Source organism: Glycine soja, chromosome 7, assembly GCF_004193775.1.
Source record: "Glycine soja cultivar W05 chromosome 7, ASM419377v2, whole genome shotgun sequence".
NCBI lineage: Eukaryota > Viridiplantae > Streptophyta > Magnoliopsida > Fabales > Fabaceae > Glycine > Glycine soja.
This window is the reverse complement of record NC_041008.1, coordinates 45574105-45598358: the sequence shown is the minus strand read 5'-3', so window position 1 is coordinate 45598358 and position 24254 is coordinate 45574105. Positions and strand designations below refer to the sequence as shown.

The 24254-nt window shown below is 31.9% G+C and overlaps 3 protein-coding genes across 4 annotated transcripts; 1 reads left to right on the top strand and 2 right to left on the bottom strand.

Annotated features, from left to right (window-relative positions):
- Positions 1 to 260: 260 nt before the first annotated feature.
- Positions 261 to 4297, bottom strand: LOC114420145 (protein trichome birefringence-like 10). The gene is made up of 4 exons (XM_028386020.1): positions 3480 to 4297; positions 2008 to 2397; positions 1192 to 1350; positions 261 to 1014 (listed from the first exon to the last, which is right to left on the bottom strand). Exons 1-4 carry the CDS (start codon positions 3926 to 3928, stop codon positions 657 to 659), a joined length of 1356 nt encoding a protein of 451 aa, XP_028241821.1. The 5' UTR covers positions 3929 to 4297; the 3' UTR covers positions 261 to 656.
- Positions 4298 to 5817: 1520 nt separating this feature from the next.
- LOC114420143 (ATP-dependent (S)-NAD(P)H-hydrate dehydratase-like) lies at positions 5818 to 10910 on the top strand. 2 transcript variants are annotated; one of them, XM_028386018.1, is made up of 12 exons: positions 5818 to 5918; positions 6185 to 6429; positions 6516 to 6592; positions 6762 to 6871; positions 6962 to 7076; positions 7749 to 7811; positions 7917 to 8080; positions 8509 to 8570; positions 8951 to 9017; positions 10197 to 10262; positions 10384 to 10512; positions 10589 to 10910. In XM_028386018.1, the coding sequence occupies exons 2-12, from the start codon at positions 6207 to 6209 to the stop codon at positions 10614 to 10616; spliced, it is 1104 nt and encodes a 367-aa protein (XP_028241819.1). In that variant the 5' UTR covers positions 5818 to 5918; positions 6185 to 6206; the 3' UTR covers positions 10617 to 10910. The 2 variants fall into 2 exon arrangements, with proteins under 2 accessions (XP_028241819.1, XP_028241820.1); XM_028386019.1 differs by lacking the exon at positions 5818 to 5918 and adding an exon at positions 5920 to 6000.
- Positions 10911 to 11624: 714 nt separating this feature from the next.
- On the bottom strand, positions 11625 to 15734 carry LOC114420142 (stem-specific protein TSJT1-like). Its single transcript, XM_028386017.1, has 5 exons — positions 15454 to 15734; positions 12757 to 12997; positions 12541 to 12661; positions 12271 to 12380; positions 11625 to 11870 (listed from the first exon to the last, which is right to left on the bottom strand). Exons 1-5 carry the CDS (start codon positions 15654 to 15656, stop codon positions 11838 to 11840), a joined length of 708 nt encoding a protein of 235 aa, XP_028241818.1. The 5' UTR covers positions 15657 to 15734; the 3' UTR covers positions 11625 to 11837.
- Positions 15735 to 24254: the final 8520 nt, after the last annotated feature.

Genomic DNA, 24254 nt, shown 5'->3' with positions numbered 1-24254 from the left:
TCAAGTATTATTAATAACTTGTTCTTAGTCAAATAAATTAATTAATTAACTTACAAACTGCTTCATTCTCTTTCTGAATAGACACATAATCAGAGTTAGTGTGCATAAGATTCACGAAACAAAAAAAAAAAGTTAGTGCAAAATTTTATATATCAAACAACTATATTAACATATGCAATGTGAGCGGGAATGGTCAAGAGGCACTGGGAGCTCCGAATATTATATACTAAATAAATAAAAAGTATCTTTAAAAATTCACCGAGAACAAAATTGAACTTAGCATTTTCCTTAAATAATCTTTGATTTTGCATAAAAAATGTGTTCATAGTACCTTACAAAAGAATTTGATGATACAATTGTTCCTTCCCTCATCTAGTCACAAGATAACCAAAAGTGAGAAACTAATGGTTTCTGCTGCCAGCAGGTTTATATTTGAAAACTGAAATCCATGTTATTGTCCCCAGAACGTTTTCTTAAGACACATAATTCTCAGTCACTGGTGATTGGCAGCAACAAAATCTGATACTTTAGTCCCTGGCTGCAGATCTCCTATGTAAAATGTATCCTGTTGTTTCTGTGTAACACTTTTCCAGGAAAGATTTGGCATATTCTTGCGCAGAATTAAACAATTTCTCAGCAAATCATACTGATGCGTGTTACAAGTTCCCTCTGTGAGCAGTTTCATGTTTAAGCAACAGTGCATAAAGCAGCTCATTCCACGTATCAGGTACACCAGGTAGACACCAATGGCTGCAATCTTGGCGATGATGATGCACATGGCCCGCACTACGACCGAGATAATAGATAGATGAATGCCCATCTTTTCTCTGAGCGGTCATCTGGGTTACATTTAACACCATGAACTTGTTTGTTTCAGAAATATTTGTGTGTGCAGCAGATAAGATAGCATTGGCTATTTTTAATTGTGACCAGTTGTCATTAGGCACCAATGAAGATCCAAGCTCCGGTAGTGTTTCCAAATGACAGTTTCCACCGTTTTTCCAATCCCCGCCTCTGAAACATATCTCGCCAATTTAGTTTCTAAAGGCATGCAAGCTTGTGGAATAATTTGTAGTATTGAACAAGATACTTGCGAAATATAATTATGGACAATGCCAATGTAGTGGTGCTTCATTGTAAAGTCATATAATTAAAGTGCAGGGAACTCATCATTTGAACTGTCAAACCAACCTGAAGTGCACCGGGGCTAAAGTACGAAAGAAAACCCGCGTCTTGATAGGATTCACCGTGTCTTGTATCCAGTTCAACACTGTTTGAATGGACTGTTTGTATGCATCTTCTACCTGCATTTCCAACTTAACATCCATCCCTTCTTGGAAATAACAACCCCTGAAAAAATATTAAAAAAATTATATTCCTTTTTCCTGGCCAAAAATCACAGATAAATGGCACATACTGTTTAAGAGTGATGCAACCAATACTATAGTTAGGCATCACTGAAATACTATAGTTAAGAAAGCACACGGTTAGTTTTAATGCCATGATTTGGTCTAATTCAAATCTGACAAAATATACACTTTATATCTTACAACAATCAATATCAGCAGAAAATCAAATCAGAGACGTCTTGGGGATCCTAATCCAACCAACAGAACTTTGAATTCAGCTCAAAGGAAAGGGTAAGCTTAACTCTTGAAAAACAATAGCACAAACTCTCGAAGAAAGGACGGACAGGAAAAAGGGAGAGCAAACACAATACAGGAAAAAAAAATCCTCCTATAACCATAAGTTTAAAACTACCATTTTCCCAAAATCAATTAATCATCATCCTAATTTCAATTCCCTTTGTCACCATTCTGCAACTGTCTAATTACCACTAAGAGATTATAGATCTGAATTACCACTAGGAAGAGCTGACGCCCGATGCAACTCAAATTTAAATATCATCCTGTTTGAACTTTTTTTCTATTTGTTTTTTCACATTTTCAAGCTAACCTAGTGACAGGAAATGTTTAAGCAATAAAAATATGGGGAGGATTGAAATACCCTCTTATTGTTTTCTCATAATTCCACCAGTGCCCTGTGTTAAGAACCAGGATATCTGCATCTCTCCACTTCTTAGAGTTCCAATCCATTGTATCCACTTTCAAAGTTGTCCTAATATTTTCAGGAGCTCCAGTAGGAGGCCGGCTCTGCAATACAAGAAATGGAGCTCTATAGTATTCCACTGTACAGTTAAAATCCTTGAATTTGAACACCAAGAACCCCTTGTGCTTTGTAATTGGGCTTCCATTCACTTCGTAGATTGATTCCTTGTTAGGAACTCCAGAAGAGAGCATGCATAAGAGTGATTCCCATTGGTTTCTCCCAATTGAGTCCCCAGCAAACACTATGCGTTTGTTTCGCAGTTTTTCCAACATCAATGTTGCGTTGAATCTGTTTTTATTTGGGACAAACCAAAGGTGTAAGTTTACTTCATTTACTTTATATTTAAACAGAAAAAAAACAAAGTTATATAGTCTCAAAACACTGCAATGTAGGCTACTGAGTATAAATGAAATTGTTGAAATTCACCAACATTACAAACATACATATCACAAATACAAGCCGGCAGCATTAAGAAAAAGAATTTAATGAGGATGGATTGACATTCTAAAGGTTTTTTACATTGTCATCCAATTATAGATAGTCATATATGATATATATGGTTAGATAGTTGACACGGTTACATAGTCATCCAGTCATAGTTTATATATGATAAGATTTTTGGCTTTGTAATAAAATGAATTAATACTGTTTTAATACTAACAATGTATACAAATTAAACTCTTAAGTAAAATTAAACACAACATGTATAAAGGGCACATAAGGAATGTAGTTTAAGACTACAACTAAAGGCCAAGGGTTCCAGCTACCATGCAAAAGAGAAGCGATCAAGACTAACAAATAAAACGAGGGTTATGGTTTACCTCCAAAAGAAGGAAAAGACAAACCAAAAATATGTTGAAAAATGAAAATGTTGTGGAAAATAAAAGGCAATATCAAGTACAACAGGAATCGAACATTTCAACATGCTTTTCAATATAGACATCCATGAAAGACTCAAGTTTCTGCGTGGAAATTGCGTACAAAAAAAGAGCTGCATGTCCCAATAGCTGAAAGTTACAAAGGGGAGATAATGAGACATCGGATAGCCAATTGCAACCAAATGTTCCGTCGCTGTCATTCTGTCAAGATGCCGGATTAAACGAGTATTTTTTTTTTTTATCTTTTATCATTCCAATTTTCCAAATACTAAAAATTAAGCATGAACATTCTTTGCCGGCAGCGTGATAACCAATGGTTTTGTTCCTTAAAAATTCAACGGAAATTATTAGGCCAGCATTTGAATTTACCATCTCCATCCACATTTTCTCAGAAACTAAACGATCACTGAAGAAAAACATTAACAACATAATAAACTTGGAAAGTATTAAATGAAACCATGGAAAAACAAACATGAAACATCAAACGTGTACCTGGGCAAGTTGCAACCTTTAGGCTGCCACCTCCACTTGGTGTAAAACAAATCACGTCGTCCATTCTCAGAACACCGAAAACCTTCATCCAAAAACCTGCAATCTTTTGATTGGTACAAAGGGTAACTCTCATCCCAAATCCATTCCCCATCAAACAAATCACACCCACCACCCTTTTCTCCAAGAAACTCAACTCTGGGTGGCGCAGTAGACCCTTCTATCCGCAACCAAGCAAACCTCTGTGGTTGCTCAAAGAACCCAACTCTTGAAGCAAGGTATCCGTTATCCGAATAGAAGAAGCAGCAAATCACAAAGACAGTTACAACAACAAACCCAAGAACACCCAGAGACGGCTCAAACAACCTTAATCGCTTAGCCTTCCTAATAGCTTCAAAAACTGACATTGATTCCGCTTCATGCTGTGATGATGAGCTCTTAGGAGAAGACATTAAAAAATTCAAAATTTTAGATTCTGAGTGTGGCTTTAACGGTCGCAGTGGTGGACACTTATAACGAGACGAGACCGAGAGAAAAACGGGAACTTAAAAGCGCATAGCAGAAGAAGGGTGGCATGCAAGCAAGATAGCATTCATGCCACGCACCACAATTCCAATTAAACAGAAGAAGCATGTTTTGTTAACTTTGCTTGGTAGGTCAGTTTGGTGTAAATACCATCAATGAGGAACAGCCTAAAGAAAAGGATGGGTGTAGAGGAAGCAAAGGAGCATTCATTCAATTTATTTTCTACACTACAAAGTGAAATTTGGTGACGTATTGATTGATTAACACAATCAGGGTCTGCTCTGCTGCTTCTAGCAACTGAGGACTCCTAAAAAATCTCAACTAGTTCAACCCACTATCGAAATTAAAAGGAAAATGCGGTAACGGTAGAGAGGACACGGTCCCACGTTCGTTTGAACTTTCAAAGAGAGAGTACAAAAATTGGCGTCCGTCATATTGAATCGTGAACACACGCGCGAAAAAAGGTCTAACGTGGCTTCGTTTTAACGGATGTAAGCAGATTATTTTAGATCAATTTTAAAATATATGCTATCAACAAGTTTTTAGGTTAAAATTATTGATTTCCTTTATAGTTGTGTTTATTTGAGATTTTAGTCTTTATATAAAACGGATGTAAGCAGATTATTTTAGATCAATTTTAAAGAAAAGAAATTATCTAATTAAATTGTTTTATTTTTTTAATTTATTATTGAATTGATTTAGTTTAAAATTTAAATTTGTAATAATTTAAAACTATTTAAATTAAATTATTTTTTTCTAGTCTTACTTTTTTTTCTTTATAAAAATTATTAAATAAATGGTAAAATATATGATAAAAATAGTTTAAAAGATTAAATATCTCATCTATAAGTTATTATATAGCTAATAATAGTATAGTTTTTCAAATACTATATATTGTTAAAATAAATCTACACAAATTAGTAATTATATCTATACCTTTGGAAACTATTGTAAACAAATATCGTGCAATCAATCAAATATAACGCAAAAAGTTATGACTACAAAGATGACATTTTAGCCTTAATTTCTACATGATAAACCCCCTCAACATAGGCCAATTACACGTGCGCTGCTCTCTTCACTGGTTCATGTGTATGGGAAGCCAATAGAAAAACAGACTTCCTTGCTAATCTCGATCATAGGACTAATTTTGCAGTGACTATTATTGATACTTTTTCCCCTCCTCTGCGCTTGATTATGGCAGAAGAGGCTAGGGGTGTTGTTTTCAAGCGCTTTGTAGCGCCTTAGGTTTTCTGTAGTTATCCCCAAATATCGAAAAAAAGTATGCTTAGTCGAAAGTCACATCTAGCATCTACATCATGTAGTCGTGTGCATCAACATGGTGCAACATTGGGGATAACTACAGGTGAATGTAGTCGTGTGCATCAACATGGTGCAACATCAATCTCCATAGCTTCCCTACTATAGGTGAATGTAGGAAAGATGACACATTATTTAGTGTGAGGATCATCTCCATAGAAGGTGGAAGGCGGAAGAAGTTGGTGTGCTTGTGTTATCGCTCAACAAAAGCAAGCAAGATGTTCTTGTCTACAATGCAATAACATGCATGTATAAGAGGCAATATGGTCATGCTAATGTTAGGGTAATATCTTGCTCCCATGGCTAACCACCTTCAACTCCAAGCGATTAATCCTTCCCATAAGTATGGGGGCAATATGGTCTACGTAGGAATATAATTCCTCTTAATGCAAAAATACACAATGACACAAACTCCGCCTTAGGGGTGTGAAGAGAAAACAGATGGTTTGAATAGTCTTTCCACTCAAAATTCCATAGGCCCAATTAATTAATAATCTAAATAATGAGCTCAGTCATAACCATAGTCATCGAAGCGAAGCCAGATGAAATGTAAAACGGTGGGATTGAGCCTCGAATCTTCAAAAGTTGGAGTTGCAGGTAATGGTATTATTAAGTCTGCGTCAATTTCAAAACCTTTTATCTCGCTTCAGTCAAACTATGTGTTTCTGAAACATTGCTGGTAAGAAATTGAATTGGTTAGTCGAAGAAATTAGCAATATCGACTTGCTTACTATTACTCGTTTGCGTGTGGCATCAAGAAGGAATTAACATCGCAATTCAGTGCTTATGAGATGAACATTTTTAAATTAATCTCTCAACTCATCCGAATATCTAAGAGATAGTCCTGCTTGTGCTGTGGATAGGGATTGGTGTTTGCTCAAGTTAATGAGAGATGGCATGAATTCCCGTATATTGCTGGACGCTGCAAAAAGTTGCATATTGGCTTCTTCTCCTGTTTTCAGAAGGCAACAATTCTTGATAAGGTGTGTGGGAGGCTCCACTGATCAAAGAGACATGCAAGCCCTAAGGTCTCTTGAGGTTGACTCTCAGAGTATTATTCGAGCAATTACTCCTGCCCTTGATCCTACCAGACATAAAGGCCAGGCAGGTATAACATATGATCCTTTCTTTTATTTTTGGGCTCAAGATAAAGAAGAAACGTCTAATGTTTCCTTCACTTATGTTTTAAATCAGGAAATATAGCTGTTATTGGAGGTTGCCGTGAATACACAGGTGCTCCATATTTTTCTGCAATTTCGGCCTTAAAAATTGTTAGTACCTGCACAACTTTCATATTTAGCCTTTTCCCTTTCATACTGAATTCTCTACATGAAACCACGAAAGAAAGAAAAAAAAAACTGTTTTGTCAATTCAGATTATCCTATTATTATTGTTCACTTTCAAAAACAAAATTATCCTATTATTTTCCCACCCGTGCAGGGTGCAGATCTGTCCCATGTTTTTTGTACAACAGATGCTGCTCCTGTCATCAAAAGCTACAGTCCTGAGTTGATTGTGCACCCTGTTTTGGAAGAATCTTATAATGTTGGGTATAACTTCAAGTCTTCTAGTTAATCTTCATCTATTGGTATGAACATTTCAAACCAAGTCGATGTTTTTTAGTGAGAGACTAATTTCAGGGAGGAACACAAGAGTTCCATAGCAAGCAAGGTTCTTGCTGAAGTTGATAAATGGTTGGAAAGATTTGACTGTCTTGTTGTTGGCCCAGGCCTTGGCAGAGACCCATTTCTTCTAGTATGCTTTCTCCTTAATGCTTCACCGAGTACCATTTTTGTTATTGTTACACTCATGGATATATTTTGCATATCTTTACTGTATTGTGCTTACTCAAGGATTATGAATTTTATCTTAAATCCTTAACTTTTCTTTCTAAATTTAACAGAGGCATATGCATTGAGTCTCTTCATTATATTTTTTCTGACCATACGAGATTTGACCTTAGGTTGGGGGATTAGCTATTAAAATATAGTTTACACCATCCCTCATATGTGCAGCATGTTAATATGTTGGATGGTAAACCACACCCATTCTTTTTTCATTAAGCATGTATCTAATCTATTCATGTAATGTTAAATTCAACCATGAATTATTCTATAGAAAAAACTATGGGATAGTGATGACTAGAAGACTGTCTTATAAGGAAACTAGCTATTGGAGAAGAACCCAAGATTTTTGTTGTCACAAATTTGAAAGTTCATTTGGCTTAAAATGTGATAAAACATAATTCTTGAAACTCATTTCTAATTTGCAATGTAATTCTTATAATAGGGGTTTTCTCCTTCACTTGTGGTACAGACAATTCGTTTTTCTCATTTCAGTTCTATGACATTGTTTTGTATGCTTTTGTGACTTTCTTTCTGCCAATGTTCACCATCTTTAATTCTAATATTTGCACTATATTGTCAGGACTGTGTGAGTGAAATCATGAGACATGCAAGACAGTCAAATATCCCAATAGTTATAGATGGGGTATGTATATAGAATTTTAGACATCTGGCACAAGGTCTGATTAACATGTGCATATTCTTTAACTTTTTCACTCTTGTTCTGATAAAATTTTGGGCCTTGTTTCAGGATGGACTTTTTCTTGTTACAAATAATCTTGAACTTGTTAGTGGCTATGCCTTAGCTGTTTTAACACCAAATGTCAATGAATATAAGCGTCTTGTTCAGAAAGTACTAAGTTCTGAAGTAAATGACATAGATGCTCCTCAACAACTACTATCTCTTGCCAAACAGTAAGTTCCCCATTTCAACTTACCAGTTTTTTTGTCAATGCTTTCAAGCAATTGATCTTTGTGTATTCTGAAGTTTATGAAATGTGTATCTAGATAGTCAGTTTGAGCATGCAAATTTGGCACCTCCACACCTGTACTAGAGAAGTAAACAAGTATCTGTTGCTTGTCTCCATTCTGTGTTTTGAAATTTCCTTGCTCAACTCTCAAGGTGCTGTGTCAAAGCATATTATAATCAGATTATGTAAAAACAAATGATAATCCTTTTGATGTTTTTCGAAAAGAAAATTAGCATCTTTTAGCAATAAAAGAAATTAGATAATGGCATAATACTAAGTAATTTGCTTTTATCCCAAACGCTTACTTATTTCTCATTATTATATGCGTTCAATGCTCCATTTTCATGACAATTTTGGACTGTTAATGGGCAGGATTGGTGGTGTTACTATCCTAAGGAAAGGAAATTCTGATCTCATAAGCGATGGTGACACAGGCAGGTCTTTCACAAATTTAAGTCTTGTTTGTTCCTTTTTGTTTGGGGGAGGGGGGGGGGGGGGAATAGGGGGTGTCAAGATGAACTTAGTTTCTTGTTCATCCTTCTTTTGCCTGAAGAATACTATATTGCAATTGCAATAAAGAACTCTCATTCCAAATTTGTCTATTTTGGTTTACATGTCGGGTGTCTCCTACAGCTAAATTGATTAGGCCTTTAGGTTTTGGAACAAACAGAAATGTTCTACTAAGCATGACCAAAAATCTAGTGATGGTACAATAGACTTCAGTATATATATTATACCAGTATAAAGAATATTATAATAGAGATTGCAAATGTTAGGAAATCATTTGATTGTGGTCATATTATCATTTATGCAGTCAAATCAGTGAGCGTCTATGGTTCTCCTAGACGTTGTGGTGGCCAAGGTGATATCCTTTCTGGAAGGCAAGTCTTTTTTTTTTTTTTGAGTGTGTGTGGGTCTGAAATTTCCTGCCAGCATATTTTATGCTACATGTTTAGAGGGTTCCTCTCTTTGTGAGATGGAATTTTCTTTATTTTCAATCATTTATTTATGTGTTGCATAGTTCACTGATGTACTTTCAAGTAGAATATTGATTTTGTCTTTAAATGAATAAATTCTATGATCATCTTTTGGCTGGACTCAACTAGGAGCCTGTTTGGATACAAGGCTAGAAGCTCTTTTAAGAGCTTCTCTACTGAAAAAAGCTCTATATTTTTAGTAGAAAAGATCTCAAAAGCACTTGTGACTTGTATCCAAACAGGCTCATGATCTAATACTTAAAAATACTTTAGGAAGGAAATTGTGATAGTAATGCTGTTAATGCATACTGCAGTTTTCAACTATCCTTTGCTCTGAGATAAATTGATATTAGAATAAAGCAACTCAATTACTGATTGGCAGAAAATAGAAAGTGTACAAGTACTTGTGCTGCTGGGTAATGTTTGTATTTATGGGGAGCAAATGAAATTACATTGCTATCAATCATTATTTGCGTTTTTCAAAAGTAAGATGGAATAAAATGAAACATAGTAGAATCCTTTTCGTCCCACACCCCACTACTACCACAAAATTTGGGGATTATGGAACCCACTTACATTTTAGTTAATAGAATATAATTAAATTATAAATTTGTCCTTAATAGCAATGAGTGAGTTTCAATGTTTAGTGTATTAAAGGTAAGGGTAATATGGGAACAAAAGTTTATAATTCTCACTATTCAGTTCTTTTCTACTATAATTATGTTTCTAACAAGAGACTGAAGAGAGTACTTCACTGCATTCCTCGTTGGATATCCAGACAAGGGTGTGAGATCTTTAATCCATTTCTTCCCATTCTACTCCATTATATACCTTTTCTTCTCCGAGTCATTGACCATTAATTTATTCAGTTGAAACTTGAAACATGAAATGTTTTTAAGTATAAACTAATAAAGTACCCCAGTGCTAGAGGCTCCTCGCTTTGTGAAAGTATGGGGAGGATAATTTTACGCAGTCTTCCTCTTGCATATGCAAAGAGATTATTTCTCTATTTGAGTCCAAGACCAATTGGTCACTAAGCGCAACATGAAATGTTCTTAAGTATGCTTATCTTAATTGGTGCAGTGTAGCTGTCTTCTTGTCATGGGCACGTCAACATATTTTGGCTGCTGATTCAAATTCGAATATCAGGTTCCGAGTCACAACTTTCCACATTCAACGATAAATATTTTTCTGTTCTGTGCTCAATTATGCAGGCCCATATTTAAATACCGTTTATGTTCTTATATCCATAATTATATTTTTGTTTCAGATTTAAAAATCCAACAGTTTTGGGATGCATAGCCGGGTCCGCTATATTGAGGAAGGCTGCATCACTTGCTTTCTCGAATAAGAAAAGATCCACAGTCACTGGTGACATTATTGAATGTTTGGGCAAAAGGTAGCGTATTCTGGAATTAAATTATTTGCATGATTGTGACCGAGTTATTTTTAAGCTTTTGCATTCTTTGTTGCAGTTTGGAAGACATTTCTCCTGCAAGTTAATTCCATTTGAGCCTTTGGTCTACAGATAGGCAACCAAATCTACATATCCTACGAGAATCTTTTTTTTTTTTGGCTGTTTTCCTTCTTTATTGAGTTTTCTCCTTTCTTGTGTTCATTTCTCCCCGTTTGGTCTGCATAGTCTACTTTGAATATGTAAAGTGTGTTTGTTGTGCCATGACAGACTCTCTATTAAAGATTTAAAGTATTAGTGTGCGGAACAGAGTTTATCCGAAAATAGCCTCAGTTAAAATTTTTCGTTGAAGCTGCATAATGCATCAAGTTATTTAATACCAATACATTGGTAATTTGGTATGTTTTTTTTTAATAATATAAAAGTAAAGTGTCCATGATTTTCTATAATTTTGGTACACTATTTTTGTAACACAAGTAAATTTGCCAAAGGAGAAGATGGGAGAGAGAAGTGTGCGACTACGAGGAGAAAATAGAAAATTAACTTATGGTATTTTTGTCAAGATTTTTTTTTAAAACCGAATGTTTTACCCTGTTCTCTTCGGAACTAAAATATACCATTCTATTTGTCTCGTTTTTTGTTTTGTTCCATTTTTAAAAATCACAGAATGTAACTTTAATATCACGCTTTGTCGCATTCTCAACTGCCTGCCAAACCTACATAATTTTCATGTTATACAGACATGACGAATCTCTTCACGTGTAAGATGATAGCGAAAGTGAAGGATAGGTAAGTCCAATTTGGATAAACTTAAGAAATTGGGAGACCAAATATAAATTCCTTCATAATTTAAAAAAAAGATAAAGATGTACTGATGTAGTATAAGTTTATTTTAATTTGCAAAAGAAAATTAATTAATTTTACTTGTTTTGTTATGTATATTTTATGGAAACTGAGATTTGGTGTGAATCTCAAAGAAGTGGTTGAGAGAGTTCCTCATGACTCATGACGAAGTTCATTATTTTGTGCGTTCTATGGAATTGATTTTTATCAGCCTAATTGTCTGTTGATTTGAAAATTTTAATACAGAGTGAGGGTAGAGAATCCAAAACCAGATTTTATTAGATTGAAAAGCGTAACTGTACATTGATAGAAACAGTAAATCCTTTATCTGATGAACAGAGTTACCCCCCTACAATCCCCATTCCAGTGATGACTCCCCGTGCCAATTCAATTACATTGCCCCTCATGCATACCTTTTACAGTCTCCACTAATCATCATATAGCATCTCACCAGCAGAAAGGAAAGTCTACTGTCTGGCTGCGACAACTGGCCCTTCCACCTGATATATCATCTCACCAATTTGAAAATCAGTAAAAGTAATTGGAAGTGGAGAGCTGAATACACAAGATTATGCATGCAAGAAATACTGGAAACCAAGTGGTATGAAAATTAAACAGAAATTAATTAGATTAAAAGACAATAGAAGCGCTTCCTACATGTAAATAAAGGACATTAAGTGAGCACGAGGATGATTCCCTGAGATTATTACCCAAATGGAATTTAATTACAATCTTGGTGGCATCCTATATGACTCTAGTTTTAAAGATATTCTATAGGACAACTACCATTTGGTTCAGTGAAATTTCGTTCAAATGAGTTCTAAGGTTAACTTTAAAAGACTTTGAGAATTTATGAACCGTGACATCACAAGATGGGAATCCTAGGTTACATTTTGTCACCTTGAAAGTGGCTCCCCAGATTTCCTCCTCATTAGCAGGAACTGCAGTAATCTTATTTTTAGGATTCTCATAGCACATCAATCCTCCAACAGCTGTAGAGTAGAAACATCCTGTCCAATTAGAGAGCAAAAATGTCAACAATGATTTAGGTGAAAAAGAAACAAAACTGAGACAATTAATGTCATTGTAAAATCTTATTCTGCCCTACATAACCTGCAGCACATATTATGTAATATAATAAACACATTAACATAATAGAAGTTAACCCACCTTGAGGGAAAGAAGCAAGTGACTTGCCACAAGCACCATTAAGCAATTCTGCATCATCAGCAAATGCTACGTAGCCATCAGCAGTTATTCCCCAATACAGAGGTACCTTACCATATTGATCCTGTCAAGAACAATACATGCAAAAAATGAGAAATAAATGAAAGCTTATATGGTGGTGGATCATGACATTTGGTAGGTAGGATTATGATTACTTACAGATGCCACAAAGAGGGTAGAAGTAGATTTGTCAAAAACTATAAAAGCAAAGCTCCCACTGAGATGGCCAACAACATGATTAGCAGGGTAGGGTGCTCGGTCACGCAAAGCTTTGTAAGCCTCAATGACCAACAATACTTCATTGACTGACTTGGCCAGTCCATATTGTTGTCTCAAGTTTCCCAAATTGTCAAGGGCTCCCTCAAACAAGCAGAACACCTCATCCTTGACAGCAAAGGATCTGCCATTATACACTCAATATTTAGATAACAAGGTAAGTCAGGTGAAATTAATAAGGTTGCACACTGCATTCTAGCTAATAAGGACATCACAGATCTTAATTACTACTATGTCAGACATCCATGGTTACTCTACCACTAAGTACAACCGCTGCGTCAGATAAAGCCTGTCTCATGGTAAGTTAATAACTATCTTCTCATGTTTTCATTACAATGTTTAAAAAAACTAAACCATATGTTAAATTGGTGAGACTGCATTGACATAGTTTAAGGACAAAATCTTCAATCAAAATTAAAGTTTCATTTGATAATTTCGTATAAATGTGTAGATTACTGAGATAAATATCTAATCTTGATTAGAAAACTATATAAAAACATTGTTTTGTTCAACTCGAAATCACTTACTAAGCTAAAATAATCCTTCTAGTTAAGCTGAAACCATCCTAAATTAATTTATCCAGGCGCTAAAACATTGTTCTGTGTACTCACCCAAAGGAAATAACCTGTTAGTTAAAGTACGTTGGGCCATAATCTCGGGCCCAAAGGACACTAGATCCACTGGGCTCGTCTGAATTGCCCGATGTAATATCGGATCACAAAAATCATTAGATCAATTGACCAATAATTATTAGACCCGACTTTCATTGGGTCAAATAAGAACCATTTAAACTAGAGGATTCTCTCGACGATAGAAACCAAAAACTTCAGAAAGGCTCATTGAGTCAGGTTCACTGGATCGAAAACTATCCGTAAACTATAGTTAAATTCCATTCATTGTCAAACAACTCACTCAATGCATGATCAGAAATGGTTTGAATAATTTTTAAAAATTCACTCTAAAAATGAGTTGATCTAAATAAACTCTCAATTAAATCTTAAGTGGCCTTTATTTTCTATATACTGTACTTTTATTTAATTATAAGATATTATCTTATTGTTATATTTTTTTTATCAGGAGATGTTATAAAAAAAATTGTAAAAATCAAATTTTGTTATTTTCATTCTTTTTAAAAATTAAAAATCCATACGATGTTTTCTGTCAATTCTGAATAAAAACAAAACATAGATCCGAAAAAATCACTTGAGTGTGAATTTTGTAACGCAGGCGAACTAAATCACTAGATTTATATATTTCTTAAAATTATTTTAATATAAATCAACATAAATTCAATATTATAAAACTTTTTCAAAAAACGTTAAAGAAGTTAACCTGAGCTAAGTGCCTGACTCAAATCAGCCTAATCACCACCAGGATTAAATAGATACTTTCCGAATATTAGTTCCTACTTCGTACGTTGGATTTTGTTTCCTTAAAAAAATGATTTCGCTCTTTTTAGTGAGAATAATAAATTATTTTTACATATTTTACTTATTGATACAAAAATGACTAGTATTGTCATAGTATATATATATATATATATATATATATATATATATATATATATATATATATATATATATATATATATATATATTTTATTGGTTATATTTTAGCTTTATCAATTTACATTACTTATACTATTACTTTCTAAAAATAAAAATAAAGTGGAGAACATTACACTCTTGGTCATGAAGGATCTGCACCATCATTTATGCCATATGGTCCCTTTGTAAAATTAGCCACATAACATAAGGAGACCCCTTCCTCCCTAAGAATATTCCTATACGTCACGACTCACGACAACCAGAACCAGCCACACTGATTGGGAACCATCATCAACCGTACGATCCGATTTGTTGAATCTCAACCATCACACGTTCACGGTAATTCCATTTTCCCTTATTCTCCGTACCACAATTTTTCTTAATTTATATTTTTTTTTCTTATATATGATTTTCGCGTAATTGCTTTTTTGTCTTTTAATTTTTTTTATTAATATCTCAAATTTTCAAAAGTTTACTTTTATTTATTTTTAATTTAATCTTATAAAAAATGATTTTTATTGATTTTAAACTGTCAAAATATTTATCTCATGATATGGTTTAATGAGATTTTCTTAAGTATTTTGACGGTTTTAAAGAATAAAAAATAAAAACATTAATATTGTGAAGATCTTTTTATTTGACTATTTTAATTTGTCACAAATTATTTTAAAAAAATAAATTAAAAAATATTTTTGACGGAAAAAAAATCATGATAAATTATGATACTATTAACGAAAAGTATAAGAAAAAACTAAAAATATTTTTTCAAAATTTAAGATATTAATAAAAACTTATTTTATTTTGAAAGACTAAAAAAATAATTATACAAATTTAAAGGAATAAAAATATATTTAAATTTTGTTTTCTTCTAAAATTTCTAATAATATTTTTTTTACTTATTTAAGTTCAGTGATTAGCAAGCACTGAAGCACGAAAAAATTTCACCTACTCCAGAGAGAAAGAAGGATGATAACGTGTAACATAACGACGTCGTAAGGGTGTAATGGTATCATGTTGATGTCAATTAGTTTACCTGGGCTGAAACGGCGACTCGTTGTGGTGGGTATAAGCGAGCTGGACATGCTCTCCGACCTCCACCGACACGGCGGAGGGGTTCTTCTCCTCGAACCGCTTCCGCAGCGCCGCCGCCGTCATCTTCGGCGACGGAGTACGGCTGCCGGCGGCCACGAGCTCGTCCGGCGGCGACACTATGGAGCTGCTGAACACACCCAACATTTTGACGCTAATTTCTTTATTTTCCTTTTATACGCATTCACGATAATCTTCTCAAGGAATGGGATACAAAGCGGAGCCAGGATTGCATTTTATAGAGGGATGTAACCAGGGCAATTTAGTCATTTCAATCGTAATCTAATGATAATAATTCTTCAGAATTCTGGAATTTAGACAGGTTACACGTGGGATCACATCGGGCGATTAATGGAATCGGACAACGTCAATCGAGTGGACCCCACCAGCTTCATTCATTCACTTTTTTTAATCACATGTTTCATAAGATACCAAGACAACTTACCCTCCTTTACCCTACTTACTCCGCTCTTGAATATCATTATTATTACTATAAGCAAATTTTAATTATTTATGTTTTTTTAGTAATATTTTCTTTAAAATATCTTTGATTTAATAAGATTAGAGATATTCTTTATATTTGAAATTTGATATTAAATTTTAATAAATAATAATTTTAAAAAATATGGTTATTTTTAATTAAAATAACATAATACAATAAAGTTAACCAATTTTTTTAATAAATATGAAATATATTTTTTTATAATTGAAGATTCCTTTAAGCTTCCACATTATCTTGTCATTGCTCCATTGCTTACCTTCACGCCACCACTAACCAACCTCTGCAACAACCATGCGACCATTATTCTCCTTCAAACTTCTATATTCAAGTTTAAGTTTCCCACCTTTAAGATCCATGTGCATTCAGGCCTCCACCTCCAAGTTTCAAACTTTCACATTCTTTTTCAAAAGCTTTAAACTTCCAACTTTAAGCACCGCATTTAAGCTTCAAGCCTTATGAAAGTTATTTTTAGATGCTGACAACGATATTTTTAGATGGCCTAAATATAAAACATATTTATAATAATTTTATTATTTTTGTCTTTGGAGACAAAACTACTATTTGTGATATATTAAAAAATAAATTACATTACAATCATTCAAAATCAAATTATAATATCAAAAGTAATATATTAAAAATAAATTATCCAATGAAAAATAAGAATAATATTAAACAATAAAAATTATTCTTCATAATATATTAAAAACTATAAATAAACTATAAAAGTGAATTATGTGTAATTGCCTTATTTATATAAAATAATAAAATATTAGTTAATTGAATTATGCACTTAAAAATAATCTAATTATTTTAATTTAAAATATTTTAATACTTTAATTATGTTATTTAATATTGATTTCCGCCCTTGGTGGTTTCAGTTATATAATCTAAATACTAATTATGCCAATTCAAGCGAACATAATCTATTATTTTCTTACTTGTTTTTAGTTAACTTGAACATGTGAAGATAAACTTTGTTTATTTTCTTAAGGGAGCTCGTGCAATTGAGTCATCTATGTTTTTTTTTTAATAAATTCTAACAACACTCTCTTTATCAATTTTTTTCAATAATGTATGTTTGATTGGTTAGAATTTATTGATAATGATTAGTAATTTTGGTGAATTTCATATCTAAATCAAAAGAGAAAATTATTAAATAATAAATGAATTTAACCTAAATTGATATTTTTAATAAATTTTAGTTAATCACATATCAAGTGTTGAAAAAAAAAGGTATTAGAAAGAATATCATTAATATTTCTTTAATTTTTTCAAAAACATAATACTGGCTTTCACGAGATTAGTTAAAAAAAAAAAGTTATGGTTACTTTCCCCAGTTTATGAGATCAAGTTAAAATTCTTTGTCTGATGATCAGTAAATAAGTCAATTAAGAAACTAAATTGATCCTCTATTTTTGTTTGTGCAAATTTGTTCTCATTTTTACTAGACTATCTTTAAATTAAAATTCATCGCTTACAATACAAGAATTGTATTTAATGTAACGTATAGGATTTTGTTAACGTATGTATCTTTGTTTTTTTTTTAATAATGCATTAATAAGATATAATTAGATAATATTTTAAAATACACAATAACCTAATTCGTTAATACACTTATAGTAAAAATAAGAGTGTATATTTTAATAAATGCTTGTGAGATTTGTTATCACACACACTTTTTTTTAATAGGACAAGTTATAATAAAAAAAATATCTTAAAATACATCAATAATTAAGTTTGTCAACACACTGTACTAAAAAAACTTCCTTATTCACATTAGCCGTAAGAAAATATTGGATGAATAAGTATAAGATTGGATGGAATTAATATTTAGTTATTTACCTCACCTCCTCAACTGAGATGATTGAAAATAACATTTCCATGAAAAAGAAGTTAATATTTAATTATAAGGTTGATTAAGTGCTCCTTTAGTTTAATATCAATTCTCCAAACCATAATATATGTTTTAACGTAAAATTTATAATTGAAATTAATTTTTATTTATATATCTTTGAATCACGCTTAATATTTTAAAATTAATTATTCCAAAAATTTAAATGAAAAGAGAGAACCATCTCATAGCATGCTTGTGTGTGGTAAAGAAAAGATGGTGAAGTCTCGTGGTGGGAACGTGCGCATTGTCAATGATGTAGTTGAGTAATCGTGGAAAAGGAACGAGTCTTGGGTCCTGTTAAAATTAAGTAAGTCGAATAAAAAACTAAGAAAGTTTATTCTCTTTGGATAAACACACCTCATTTTATAATATTCTAATCGAAGAATTCTTCTTCTTCACTTCTAGTGAAGGAGACGCCCACGGTTTCTCAGATGCCCCACAGATTAAAGGTTACGGAATTGAATTGTTGAGAATTTTATTTAGCGTGTGTTATGCTTTACATATAATGCATTTTAGTCGTGAATTCTTCTTTACATTTTAATCTTTTTAATGAAATAGTCATCACGTTAGGGGGGGAACGTATCTATATCTCACATCAACTTTTTTAATCTTTATATAAACTTTATAAATTATTTTATACAGTTTACTGATATGGTACTATATTTAATCTTTATTTCATGACTTTTTTATTTTAAACTTTATAAAAAAAATCAAAATTCATCAAACAAATAAAGTAAAACTTACTATTTATTTGTTGAATTGTTGAACCATAATATCCCACTAATGATTAATGACTAGCAAAAAAAAACGTTATCAGAATATTCATGTATGATAAAAATTAGCTAGTATCACTATATTAGTAAAAAATGAAAGACAGAGATAAAGAATCATTCTTATAAAATTAATGTTACAATAATTTGATCTCTCATCTTTAATTTATTAATTAGTATAGGTTTGGACTTAAGAATTGTTTTTTAATCAGCAAATAAATATTAATATGTGGACACAAAGGGTACTTCGACTAATTAAGTGAATAGGTAAAAGTAATTAATATACTAAAGTTAATATTGAATCATTAATACTTGAGTTTAATTTTTAATGAAAATAATTTTTATTGAAACTTTACTTATTCCTTTTTGAGAAGAAGTTACAAAGCATTTTTACTTATTCCTTTTTACTAATGAATAAGAGAGAAGAAGTTACAAAACATTATCCGGCCGCTTAGGACTTGAATTTTGATTTGAGTGTGTTTATAATGGGTTGAACTCACACTTGATGTTGAAATAAGGAATCTTGATCTTGTTTGAAAATTATCTTTAACACACATATATATAAAAGCTTATAAAATTCCTTTTTTATTGCCTAAAAATAAAAACTCAAATAAAGAATAAAGATCTTAAATATATTTTTAGTCCATATAAAATTAGCAAATTTTAATTTAATTCTTATAAAAAAATTCTTTAATTTTCATCCCTAAAATCGAAAATTTGTTTTTGATTTCAACTATTATGTGACACTTATTAATAACTTATGTATTTAGATGAAGGTTAAGTAACCATCTTAAGTAAAACCCACTATGGCCGGTGTCAATGGTACAATGTTGACACCAAATACCTTAAAAGAATTATAAATAAAAATAGTAATTTTAAATTTTGGAGGGATTAAAACCAAAGAAAAATATTATATAGGGACAAAAATTAAAATTTGATTAATTTATAGGGACTAAAATCAATAATTTTAAATTTTAAAGAGATGAAAAATAAATAATTTTTTTATAGGAATCAAAATCAAAATATGTTAATTTTAGATGATTTAAAAACATATTCAAACCAAAATAAAAATCATAATCAAATTTTAGAAAATGAAACAGATGACATATTCCATATTCTAATATTCTAAAATTCATTTATTTAAGAAAAAAATGAACAAAACTTTAAAGTAGGCGGCTTAAAATTTCCTTAGAAATAATAATAAAAAATCCCATAAATTATCAAAGATATACTTTAAAATTTATGTATAAAAATTGTTATAAATTTTATTTTTGATCCGTAGTAATTGAAGAAAATGTTAGACCCATGATATCACAATATAATATTAATTATTTAATACTCAAATAATAAAATTGTTAATATAAATACATATCCAATAGAAATAGGACAATCATTTTAAAACATCTGATATAAATACGTGTATCATATCAATACCACAATAAATATTTTCTTGTGTCTGGAATTCCTATTGGTGTACATTTCACGTTGGATCTTTACCAATAGACAATAGTTATTGTGACGATGATTTCAAAGGAATGAAGAGTCGAACAAACACGCCGTGGTGGGCTACAATTACGCAAAGCAACTATAAATAACCAAACAAATAAAGGTGAGATGAAGAACATGCGACAATGACAAATGGATTTTATTTCCTTCTGTTCCACCAACCTAATTGTCATTTTTATTATAACCTACCATAACCACTAGCTCTAGTCCTAGTTTTAAAAAAATCAAAAACCATTGCGGAGAGCTTCAACTCATTTTATTGAGGCAGGGTCGTAGCCACGTATATTTCTTTCTCTTCCATTGACCATGGATGTATCGATTGCTCATTATATTGTAATATCAATGTAATTAGTCTGAAAACACCTCTAGGATGGGACAAGATACATAATTTCCACTTTCGGAACTTCTTGACATGTCACTGGTATAAAAATAAGTGTTCAAATAATTAATTTACTCAACTATCTAAATTTGATAAATAAAAACCAGTCAAATTTAATCTAATTCAAAGTGATCGAGCTGACTTGAATGGATTTCATTATAAAAATTTGAATTTATCACCTCGTAATGGCTTCGACTTGCAATAGATTTATTGTACTTGTTTATAAATTGAAAGAGTTATATAAAATGATTTATTTTAATTTACGTAAATGCTTTCAGAATAAAAAAATGTGTACAAGAAATCAAGTTAAATCATGGGTCAGGCTGATCTAGCTATATTGAGTGCCTGTTAATTGGTTTAATTACGTCATGGAACACTCAATTCACGTCCACACAGAAGCTAAGGTTATGCGTTCTTCTTCAAATTGACACCATGTACAATAGACCTCCACTTCAATATTGGTTTGAAAATCAACATGCTTACATCACACTGAAAGTGTAATATTCTATATATTAAAAATAGTAAAATACACACCCACGTAAAATATTCAATATCGAGAGAAAAAAATATTTATATTTGTTTTAAATGGTAAGAGAGGAGATATCGTGTGTTGATAACTACAAAATATAAACTAATTTGATAATTAATTTGGATTAATAAGTGAGTGTAATTTCTTTACTTTATTATTATTTTTAATGACATAATGAAGAAATTAACATCTTTGCTATTTTTTATTAGTAAAATGCAAAAGAAGAAAATTTCAAGCGCTTTAGAGAAAAAATTGAAGCAAAAATTAGAAGAAAAAACCTTGAAGAAAAAAGTTTGAAGAATTGAAAAGTCCACTTAGCACGCAAGACAAGTCTAACCTGCACAAAAAAGACCCACCAAGAAGCTTAAAGGCACGCTTAGCGCGAAAGCCCGCACTAAGCGCGAAGTCAACGTGAAAAATAAGTTATCTGGTGCCTATATAAGGAGGAGAAAACAGAAGAAAAAGACATAACCTACACACTAGATCTATCTCTCATGAAAAATCCACTCTCTTTAGCTATTCTCCCTTTTCTCGTTATTAGTCATCATCCATATCAATCCTCTAATGTGTAAAAGTCTCTTATGACAATGAGAAATTAAATCCCCTCAATTTCTATTTCAGCCAAAGCCCCCTTGAAATGTAACTGATCTTCAATCTCAATTTCTATTGTTCTTTCCTGTTTTTCATTGTTATTGTGTGATTTGGTCACTCATGCATTTGTTTTCAGGGATTATTCACTGGGAAATAGTAATGTCTAAAGAACTGGGAAAAGACATCTCAACATTGTATTTCTAGGAATAGAGTTATTTTATTGTGTATCTGCAAACATCTTTATACTTAATGTTGTTTATTATTCTATCTTTACAAAGTAATTTGGGAAAGAAAATACATAAATTAGGTTCTTCAACGTGAGGGATTTGGGTTGAACATGTGGGTGAAAATTGGAAAAACATTTAAGAGAGAAAATCATTAATATTACATCAAGCGTAATTAGGTATGTTAGGTCCCACAATAATTGCAATTTTGATTCTATCTTTCTTGCATTTAAATTATTGTTTATTTTTCTTGTTATCTTTCTTCTTTTTCTTTGCCTTACTCCAAATTTACCCTAAATTAAAGTTCCTGTGAATTTGACACTTAAACTTTCATTTTAATTTTTATTATTTGTGATAAAATTAATACACTTATCAACATGTTAACATGTAGAACGAATTATATATAGTATAAGCAAAGATTGTTATTTTATCTTTGGTAGACGGTAGTAGACTACAGGAATACAACTCAATAAAAAAGATACTCAATTGACGCAATTCAGAAATTGAGATCAAAGTACTTTATTTCCGAAACCTCTAAAATGGGCTTCCGGTAGACTAAACAAGTGATAAATTGCATCACTACGAAAGACACACGATGAATTTGTTAATATGGAATTTTGTTAATTAGAGAGGAAAATTGAAAGTGAGATGTGAATAGAGTTGTTGAGTGGTTGAGTGGAGGGGACCAAAATTGAGATTTGTTGCCGTCCTTCCAGGGTGTATGGAAGAAAATCTCCCGGTCGTCGGTTTCAATCACTGCTGATTGTCTCTTTTCAGTTTTGCCAGATTTTTTCCCCCTTTCAATCTCCCTATCAAGTAAATTAAGTGGACTTTTATAGTAGAGTATATTTATCATGGAAATTAAGCAATCTTTCACTTTCACATTAAAAATATCTATCACTTTATATATATATAAAACATTTGCATACCTAAGATCTGTCTACTCCTAAAGAAACGAAGAGAAAAAAATATAAGTAATTGATAAAAAAATAATTAAAGGAGTTAAATTGAAATTTTTTATTTGTTTGGATATCCAAAAATGATCGCTATTTATATTCTCACCTTAATTTTCTGCAATTCCATTAAATATTATTCCTGTTACTAATTAAGTTGTATCTCGATGAAAAGAGACCTAGATCATAAGCATTCCAGTGTAATTTGTCTTTCCTTCTATGTCTAGTATAAGGTATATAATAATATCGTATTTGAGTTAAATCATTAGACAATCCAGATTAATGAGCCTGGGACAGATCGACCTAATAAAAATCAAAATCCTTTAACCTCAAGCGCTAATAACACAAAGAGACTAAATATGTGCGTGTCTCAGTTCAAAGGCGATTGGAAGATACTGAAAGATACACAGTTCTTGATCCTCAAGTACTAGTAGGCCAAAGAAATTAAATATATGCAAATCTGAGCTCAAAGGCCATTGGAGGGTGCCAAATATAAATATATAGTCACTAAATAAATCTTTTTATTTTATATATTAAATAAGAGGATTTCTTATTGATAGTTGGAAATGAATATTTTGAAGTATTTTAGTGATTCTTGTCCTTTTAAAAAAGTTTTACCTTCCATACAAACTGTTAAGAACTAAATTCTGTTTTTTTTATATATAAAAAAAATCGATTAAGAGTTAAGTTCTTATCAGCGTACTAAAAAGAAGAGTTTAACTATAGTGCGAGAGTTTATATAGTTAGAAGACAACGTCAAATTTCATCTACCTAAGATGCCGTCGTACTCTTACCAACCCATATAGGAACTATTTTTCTTTTTTCTTTTCTAGAGAATTATTTATCTTGAGTTTATAACTTTTAGTCTGGTTAAAAATTGCTTATGACGTATATGCTCCCACAAAAATTAGCAACTATTTGCATAAGTCTACTTTTATTATTATTATTATTATTAATCAGGAAATTTTTAAACTTTTAAAATGCTGTTTGAAAATCATTTTGCCTGTTTATGTGTTCAGTAGTACCTGGACTGGATAGTGGGGGTGGTGATTTATGACTAGTCTCGCTCGTGTCTGCTAGTAGCTATGAGCGATGATAACGACGGAGGATATCATTATGCCCATAAAAAATACCGATACTCAAATTAGCATTATGATTAACACGAGTGTGACTATTAATCCAAACTTTAATCAAGAGTGTGTGATTACTTCCACAACAAAAATCCGAACACGGTTGTGACTTGTTCTAGCATGTGCCCCGGCCATAATCATATAATTCATAGGTCTAGAACACCCTATCACTAAATTTTTTCATGTAAAGATAGGGCAGAATAATTATCGAGTCTGACTTTAATAAGTTGTTTATGAGATTTCAGCCAATTAACAGTAAGATATACT

What these genes read in the sequence shown, in the direction of transcription:
- LOC114420145 (XM_028386020.1), bottom strand. Translation starts at nt 3,928, where the DNA reads ATGTCTTCTCCTAAGAGCTCATCATCACAGCATGAAGCGGAATCAATG. An exon ending in AAAGGTTGCAACTTGCCCAG is followed by an intron (nt 2,398 to 3,479) that starts GTACACGTTTGA and finishes AAATAAAAACAG; the next exon opens with ATTCAACGCAACATTGATGT. An exon ending in TTAGCCCCGGTGCACTTCAG is followed by an intron (nt 1,015 to 1,191) that starts GTTGGTTTGACA and finishes GATATGTTTCAG; the next exon opens with AGGCGGGGATTGGAAAAACG.
- LOC114420143 (XM_028386018.1), top strand. Translation starts at nt 6,207, where the DNA reads ATGAGAGATGGCATGAATTCCCGTATATTGCTGGACGCTGCAAAAAGT. An exon ending in CAATTTCGGCCTTAAAAATT is followed by an intron (nt 6,593 to 6,761) that starts GTTAGTACCTGC and finishes CCACCCGTGCAG; the next exon opens with GGTGCAGATCTGTCCCATGT. An exon ending in CTACTATCTCTTGCCAAACA is followed by an intron (nt 8,081 to 8,508) that starts GTAAGTTCCCCA and finishes GTTAATGGGCAG; the next exon opens with GATTGGTGGTGTTACTATCC.
- LOC114420142 (XM_028386017.1), bottom strand. Translation starts at nt 15,656, where the DNA reads ATGTTGGGTGTGTTCAGCAGCTCCATAGTGTCGCCGCCGGACGAGCTC. An exon ending in GAGTCGCCGTTTCAGCCCAG is followed by an intron (nt 12,998 to 15,453) that starts GTAAACTAATTG and finishes GTATAATGGCAG; the next exon opens with ATCCTTTGCTGTCAAGGATG. An exon ending in TCTGGGGAGCCACTTTCAAG is followed by an intron (nt 11,871 to 12,270) that starts GTGACAAAATGT and finishes ATGATATATCAG; the next exon opens with GTGGAAGGGCCAGTTGTCGC.